Raw genomic sequence first — 8,622 nt, forward strand, 5'->3', positions numbered from 1 at the left:
TGATCCTTTACTAACCCATTGAAATATTTAGGTTGTTCTTAGGGAAAGGAAAAATATCTTTTGATCTGTCTTTAATTCTCCATTCTTAAGACCATACTTGCATATGTAGGAAAAGTATTTTGGGTGCTTTTTATATTTTTATAGACAATTGCAAGGAAAAAAAGAAGGAACTTATTAAATTTTGCCAATTAGTCAGTTGAGGTTGTAGGAAAAGTAATAGATGCAGTGTTGGATGAGGAAAATATACTCCAAACACTGAAAAAGAGAAAAAGAAAGCCACTCTGGGGCATCCCAGTAGATGTGTCTGGGCCTTCTATAGGACTGGCGGCATCTACAGGTGTTCAGGTCACACTAGTGTCTTTTGACTTCTATTATTTGGCTGTAATTTTGGACCTGTTTCTTGATTTTATAGTGATTCAAAGTTCTCTAGAGCCGGAATAACTGGCTCCAGTGTCACAGACAAATGTTCATCTCGAAATCCTTGTCTTTTATCGCAGTGAGGCCTGTGTCAAAAACAGAATTCATGCTCACTTCCTGCTCTCGCTGGCGTTGCTGTGCAGCTGTGCGACAGCAGCCCCCACCCCACAAGCAGCAGCTTCCCGGCGGCTGGCAGGCTGGCACACGTCTGGAACGATGTTCAGATGACCTCGAGACCCCACAGAGCAAGTCAGAACAGTGAAGTGATAGCTTGGATGAGCTCGTTCTGACGTGACTTAATTGCCGAAAAATGTTTAATGGCCGTTTTTGAGTTGAGTGGCCTATCTCATCAAAGCACAGTGAAATAGGGCACAGTCCTTCTTCCATTTGGCATTTAGGAGAGTGAGGTGGAGAGAAAACGATTTGAACGTGTAAACTGGAAGGTGGCCTTAGAACTTAAAATTTCTGTGACCTCAAGAGTTTGGCCACGAGTCATTCTCTGAAGCTTTACGGTTATGCATCAGCTCAGGATGGGGGAGCCTGATGCTCTCAAACAGGTGGGCCGGCTGCCGTGCCCTCCGGGATGCAGTGCTTCCCTCCAGAGGCAGTTTTCTGGAGTAACAGTGCAGTGCGCTGCTGAGCTATTTTTTAACTCCCTGTTGCTGTTCTTACCGTACATTCTCTTTTAGGGTGAAACACTCCATCAACTCTGGTTTGGCCTGACCTCTTTTCCGTTTTGGCTCCTATTCAGCAGTGACAGGAGTGATGGGGACAGTTTAGCTTTCTCTGCTCTGACCTGTGTCTCGCTGCAATGCGTGAGACAGCTGCATGCGTGGGAATATTTCTGTCCCAGCACTGGTGTCCTCAGCCCTAGCACCACTGCACGCTAGACAGACACCACTCGGGTCTTCATGGCACCCAGAGACTCCCAGGATCTTTAAGGATCAGTCTTCCCACACCAGAAGAGGTTATGGTCCTTAATATGTGAAAAGCAGGTCAAAGCCAAGATATATGGCAAGCACCTTGGCATCTAGTGCCAAACTCTGCCTCACCATAGCTATGTGACCCAGGGAGATTCTTATTACCTCTGTCTATTGCCAGTTCTTCATTCATAAAGTGGGACTTTTACAGACAGTCCTGTCTACTGCACAGGCCTTCTCCGATGATCAACAGTTAAAATGTGTGAAAATGTCTTGTAATCTACATGATATCAAGACCTTTTATTACAAGAAGTGAAAAAGTTGATCAAAGAGTTTAAATGACCCATCCCAGACCTTAGAGTAGGCCAGGAGCAGGTGCTACAGGTGAAATTTGACAATTCCTTAGGCTCAATCAATGGCCTTGAGATTTTTCAACTTTTTGAGAATGTTGGATCCATTTGTGTCCTGCCCCTTGGGTGCTCCCCACAGTACCTCTGGAGTCTACGGATTATGGGGGCGGGGGGTAGGGGGTGGGGAGAGCAGGACAGGGCCTCGTGCAGCTGCACGGAGCCGCTGAGTTCCACTTCCTTACAGCCCTTCCAAGCGGACGGCTGGTGCGACACGATCAACAACCGGGCCTACTGCCACTACGATGGGGGAGACTGCTGCTCTTCCACGCTGTCCTCCAAGAAGGTAAAGGAGAGACCCGGGATGGGGGCGAGAGAGGAGCTCCGAGAATAAGGCAGGCTCTTTGGCTCGCTTTCCTTCGTGGTGGATTACAGTTGGTTCTAATTTAACAGTCAAGACAGAATTATAATGAACAAACATCAGAGCTTCTGCAGTGACAGGAGTAAGGGTAGCACAGGCTCTTAGCCATTCGGTACTTGCCCAGAGCCGCACTCACAGCCGCACTCACAGCCGCACTCACAGCCGCACTCACAGCCGCACTCACAGCCGCACTCACAGCCGCACTCACAGCCGCACGGCGGTCCGTGCTGCGCGTGGACGACGGGTCCGTCTTGCTCTTGTGCCCTGAGGAAAGCTTGAAAGCACTGACAGCGTGTTTTACTTTACAGGCAGCTTTACTTGTCATGTAAATCAGAACAGGTAACTTATACATATATGTTTTCATTACGTGATTTTTAAATGTTCACAATTTTATTTTGATAAATGAAAAATTAGAAAAGTCCTATCACGGCTGTCGGCTACAGTCGCTGTGCGCGCTCATCTGTGGCCGTCCACTGTAGTCAACGCTGGTCCCGAAGTGGTTAGAAAACACTAGATTTCTAATTATCCATTGGCAACTCTTCCAGGAAATCCATGGCTTTTGTTACTGTAAGAGTCACACTTCTTATCACCGTCCAGGGAACTTCTCTGTAGGCAGGGAAACCACTGGTCTTTACCCTCGGGAGGCAGGATTACCAGCGAAGTGCTCTCCAGCTGCCATTCATCTTCACAACTACACGAGCAGTCTCGTGCAGCGTGTTATAAGCGTACTGCAGGCACGTGTTGGACGGCTGCCACCAGCCGTCTGAGCAATCTCTAGATTATGTCCTGGGCATGAGTCCTGTCCTTGATGCCCTTTGTCCCTATTAGTCTTGGCTCTGTTAAATTAGGATATAGGCTTAAGCTAAGCCTATAAAATTGAATAGGCTGAAGTTTTGTGATAATATGGGTAAAAATCCAAGTGTTCCAAAGATATTTTAAGCTAATTGGCCAATTTGATAAATCAGAAACACCTAAGAGATGTTATTTCCTTCTTTGTGCATGTCTCTATGATAAAACCATGCCTACCATGATCACCTGCAGGCAGACCTCAGTACTATATCTCCTAATTGCTGATATTTACTGATCACTCACTGTGTGCCACACTGTTCTCACCATGTATGTCAATCAACTTATTTAATGCACAGCACTCAGAGGCTCATCATGTCACTATTCAATTTGGCCCTCTTTCACTCTAAAGCCAATACATTCTGAACTAAGAGAAACAGATCAAGCGCTTGGACCACAGGCCAGAACTCAGGCCAGCTATCTCCATACAGGAAGCATGATCACTTAGGGAGAAAGCAAGAAGTTTTCTCCCCATCTCACACTCTGCAAATCTAGGTTTGTCTTTATAATGAATTTCAATGTCTGTGGCCAGCATACACAAAAATCGAGATTGAAAAGGCACTTCACCCCTCTGTTGACTCCTAAATCACATTTTACTTCATATGTGCAAATATGCTGGAAAATTTCCCCAAACGGTCCCACCCATGCTCCAATCCACTTGCCCAATCACCAAGCCCATGTCTTTTCAGTGTACTTGGACTAGTATTGTATGTGATATGCCTATTCATTTTGATCTCATTAGATTGTTAATGCCCAAAAGGGAAAATGTCTCCCAAATGCCTAAATCTCTCTGATACGAGTTTTGGACACTCAAAAGTGATGTTTGTCTGTTGGTAGCAGTGCAAGAAGAAGACAGCAACTTTTCCTGGACCATCCCTGGCATGGGGAAAGGATAGTTACATAGAAGAAAGGCGATATAGCCACACACAATGGGTGGGGAGATGCAATGTTTCATCAAGCCAAAGTATATCCTGGGATCAATAAAGATAAAAACTCATGTTTATGAAGATGGCGAAGATGATCCTATTGATTCAAGAACATTAAGGAGTAGGAGTCATAGAGCTAATCTGTAGGGCCTTGGCTTTCCATATAGTGGTGTCATTATCCTGAGTTAGGCATCCGTCCTCTCTCGGCCTTCTCTATAAAGAGAATGTGCTGACATACATCTTTCCTACTTTACAGAAATTTTGTGAAGATGATAGCAGCAATGTAAATAATAAAAGCAGTAGTTTTAGGTATTAGTGTAATCTTAGAAATAGAAGAACAGTAGTCATAGGTGCTTGCCAATGCATAAGTGTTTTATACCCATCATCTTATTTAAGCCTTACAAACACTCTCTGGCATAGTTTCTGTTGTTCTGCCCACTTTATATACAAAGACAGTAAAATAAAAAAGAATTACCTTGCCTAAGATAACAGGGTTACATGGCGTGTGAGTGGGAGAAGTGTTAACTTCAGGTCTGTGGTAGTAGCCCATAGTCCCACAGTTCCTCGGGACCAGGTGAGAAAAAGTGAAAGCTGGTTGAAAAGTGTGAAGCTCGCACAGCATGGGTTATTTCCACTTCTCTTTCACCCCCAGGTCATTCCATTTGCTGCTGACTGCGACCTGGATGAATGCACCTGCCGAGACCCCACGGCAGAAGAAAATCAGTAGCTGTGGGATTGGCCCTCCCTCCACAGCCCAGAGGCAGTAAAAAAGGCCAACACAGGAGGAAACAGAGTGAAGGAAGAAGAAAGGTCATGAAGTAGAGGAAGGAGCAAAAGTGTGAAGGATCTCATAGGAAATGCTAGAGGATATTTACTTACAGTTGCCACCTAGTGCATCAAGTAGCCCAAGGGGGGGAGAATCCTAGGCAAATTTTCTTTAGAGTGGAAGGAGAAACACGGAAGATATATAAGGACCCTCCCCACTTACATTCTGCTCAGAGCCATCCTCAGCGCCTGCCCTGCTCCCCACTCTGCACCCTGCCAGCTGCTCAGCCCCACCCAACCTGCAAACTAATAGCAAAACACGAGGAGAGATGTTGGCAGGGACACTGTTAATACCCATTTCGAATGGATTGCCATCTTTCAGGGCTCATCTACTCTCAGCTGGTTATTTCCCTTTCTTTTGTGTAGGCTTCTTTAAATAATGAAGTTAGTTATTAATTCTTTATAAGTATTTAAACATAATTATATAAATATATTATATATATTATATTTTTTGCTGTTTACTAAGCTAAAAATCCATTGTTCCACACATGCTGCTGTGAAGTTCACGTTCAAAATGAATGCTGAGGCTTTGAGGACAAAAAGACAAGTTGCCTGCCGTCTTGCTATTGTTGGGGATTGACAGGTCGAATGGGAAGGGAGAAGGAGAGAGAGTGATTGGATGAAATTCTAGATGCTAGTTTGTCAGCTGATCATCTTTTTATGACCTGGGAGCTGGGCCCACTTGAAGGAGGTAAGGAGTTGGAATGATAACACTAAGAGTCGTGAAAGTTGGGTGTGAGTACCTACCGGTGATGGGTCCAGGAGAATTAGACTGTGGTTCTTGAGATTTTGCCCAAAAAGAAGATATTAACTTTCCTCCACTTCTCAGAACTCTCAATTGGAGTTGGTGAGACCCAGGATTTTCTGCACTTCCATATATCCCCATTCCAAATGTGACCGTCAGCCAGCCAGCCAGCCAGCCAGCAAGTCTGCATTAGGGCACACTCTCTGGTCACCAGGCCAGAGGGACACCCCACTCTTCATACTTGGCCTGTGGTTTCACTCCTTGCTAGAAGTCCCCAAGCCTGGCCATCATTCACAGTCACATGATTAATTGTGATTTTTCTGGGGCAAAAAAAAATGTTATAGCAAGGTAATTATAGTGGGAGGGAGAGGAGGAAGGCAAAGAAAGAACAGGCAGGGATGGAGGAGCCAGAGGACACCATCAGGAGATGAGCAATCAGGGTTAAGTCAAGGCCAGGAGCATATGGATGACAGGAGTCAAAGAGACTCAGTATTTTTTCCAAGCCTCCAAAGAAGACCACAGTGAATCCCATGAGCAATGTAAAAATTGAGATAAATTCTATTCAAGAGCGATGTATAAATTCTGTGGGCTAGAGATTTTGATTTAAGCAAGCCATGGAAATACATGGAGCAAGGGTGACACCCAGTGGGGAGACAGAAGAATTTCAACTATTTAGGTTCCATTTTATTGTCTTTACCCTTTCCTGTTCAATAGATGGACTGCACATGAAGACCATAATTACCCTGCCTCTATTTACAGCCAGGGCTTACTATTTTGCATGTGGTCTATTGCAGTTACGTGTTTTTGCAAAGGTTTCTAGGTTAAGCCTTGGGGAAGGGAGTAAGGAGCTGATTTCTGCTCAACGTCCCAGTCTTACCACCCTAGAAAGGGCAGGGAGTCTTGTCTCCCCCAGAGTTTCCTCTCCAGTGAGAACCAAGAACAGGCAAAATTTAGAGCTCAACCATCATCTCTTCCTTTCTTCTGCTTTTTTGCTGTGACCACAGTTGCTCTACTTTTTGCAAATAAGAATAGGAAATATTACCCACAATTATCGAAGTATTATCCACACTAGCATGTAGGGAAGACCAATATTCTGAAATGGAAAATACAAGGATAAATTCATACACCCATATTTATCTGTGAGTTTGTGGAATGAGGGTGGCAAAGTCCTTGGGGAAACTGAAGAGCAGAGTTTGCCCATCCAAAAAACCCCCTGTCCTCTGTAGGTCCAGCCATAGAGAAGCCACAGCCTAGACGCCATTCATTGCCATGGCTCACACTTAGAGCCCCAGGAGGACAGGATATTTATATATTTCTGGGATTTTGATAGGTTTCAATATTCAAAGGACAGTGGAGAAGTTTAAATTCTCTATCAAAAAAAAAAAACACAACATGTTATAAAGTTTTCTAGGGAAAAATATCCAAATTCCTGGAAGTGTGTCACGCGCCTTCTTGGGGCTCGCCCCTTGTCTGAGACTGCCGCAGAGGAAGAGCCGTTCTGGGCATTTCTGAGCTGTAGCCCCACAGAAACACGTAGCCCGTCGTTCATGCCAGCATGCGTCTGCGCTCAGTCTTTCCATAAAAGTAATAGTAAGATCATTTCTCTCGCAGGCCTCACTGTAAATATTGTATCCTCTGTTGGCAGCATCTTCAATCCGCCCCCGCCTGGGACGGTGGAAGGGTAGCTCCTGTGTGCGAAACGTCCCTCCGCTCGGAGCTGCCCGGCCCTAGTCAGCTGAGGCCATTCAGAGACAGCGAGCTCTTCCTGTCCTCGTCCCCAGGGCCGAGTACTCTGAGCAACCGAGGCCACGGCTAGAGTGGGAGAGCAGGGCCCACGGCCGCGGATCCCAGGGACGTGAGCTCGCCCTGGCGCCGCATCGATGGTGCCATGGAGGGCCTCTCCCAGAGGCTCTTCTGCTTCATTGTTTCGAAGTCGATTTTGTTTCCTCTTTTTCCCAGTAAGTAGGAGTTCTGGTGCCCAGGTTGCCCGGGGCTGCCTGACTCTAGGGACTGGCATGACAGCCTCCAGTCGGAGAGACGGATAGGAGACGGAGTGGGGAGAATGGGCCATGCTGGCAAACACGAAAGCAAAGAGTACCTGGAAGTCAAGAGCTCTTCTGGGCTCTCTCCTTCCCCTTTCTCCATCACAAGGCACTGGGCTCGGCCCTTCCTCTGTTCCGTGCGGTCTCTGCGGCGTGGTCAGTCGGCACCAAGGGGACGGCTTCACCGGAACGGACTGCGGGAGCTGATCTGCCGTATGGCAACGCAAGACAGCTGCAGCCAGCTATTTTGTAAGATTATAAGATGTTCATTAAAAGATCAGCACACAAAATGAGAAGTGTCTTTGGTGTCTTATTCTTTGTTTAAATCATTCCATCACTTCTGAATCATTTTCCACTGGCTCATGCCAGATTCGGGCATCAGTCACTGTTCAATTGATTGATCATTCCTTTTAGTCATTTAAAAACTATTTATTAAGTAAATAGACTGAGTGGGGAAGATAAACAGGAGCGTCATGAGGATAGGTGACACACACAAGAGCAGACTCTGTGGCAGTCAGGTCAAGTGCCTCCGGAGTTGTGAAATAAAGTGCAGGAGGCACCTGCAGTTCAGAAGGAGGCGCCACTCCTGATGCCAACGGCAGGCGGCATTTGACGATGGGGGAAGGGTGCAGGTGATCTGGTAGGCAGAATGGCGAGGTGGGGAGGGGAGTGTCCAGGCAAGATGAAACACAGGGCTAAGGATGGGACGTAGGAACGGGAAAGGCTGGGGATTAGGGAAACCGGCGAGGCACGCAGCTGCGCCGGAAGGTCGAAGCGAGCCCACGCATGCCACGCATCTGGTAACACAGTCTTACCTAATTCTCACAGCAGATCTGCAAACCGTATCTTCTCACTTCGCAGATGAGAACATCAAGCACCAGTCTGGTGAAGAAAGTTCCTCAAGGTTACATGAGGGGAGTTGGGTTCAAGCGGGAGGCGTTGGGTTCAAGCCTGGGTCTGTGGGACGTGAAGATACAAATAGGAAAAGAAAAAGTGGTGATTACTAGGATGGAGAGGAGAGGAGAGAAATGTCAAGGATGATGCTTCTGCATGAAGCCGACACAACCTGTAAAGGTCACCGTCGTGGACAGCAAGGAGACGCCCGCAGGAGCAGCTTTTGAAGGAAGAGTATA

The 8,622-nt window shown here is 46.5% G+C and overlaps 1 protein-coding gene across 2 annotated transcripts in view; it reads left to right on the forward strand.

The window, feature by feature from the left end:
- The window catches only part of PAPPA2 (pappalysin 2), a 311,166-nt gene extending 303,407 nt beyond the window's left edge, over nucleotides 1-7,759 (forward strand). For both annotated transcript variants that reach the window (XM_012765039.2, XM_012765040.2), the window contains 2 exons: nucleotides 1,932-2,030; nucleotides 4,530-7,759. In XM_012765039.2, coding sequence (XP_012620493.2) covers nucleotides 1,932-2,030; nucleotides 4,530-4,604 — 174 coding nt within the window. In that variant the 3' untranslated portion in view covers nucleotides 4,605-7,759. The remainder of the gene's footprint in view (nucleotides 1-1,931; nucleotides 2,031-4,529) is intronic.
- Nucleotides 7,760-8,622: the final 863 nt, after the last annotated feature.

The sequence above is a fragment of the Microcebus murinus genome, chromosome 2 (genome assembly GCF_040939455.1).
Source record: "Microcebus murinus isolate Inina chromosome 2, M.murinus_Inina_mat1.0, whole genome shotgun sequence".
Lineage (NCBI taxonomy): Eukaryota > Metazoa > Chordata > Mammalia > Primates > Cheirogaleidae > Microcebus > Microcebus murinus.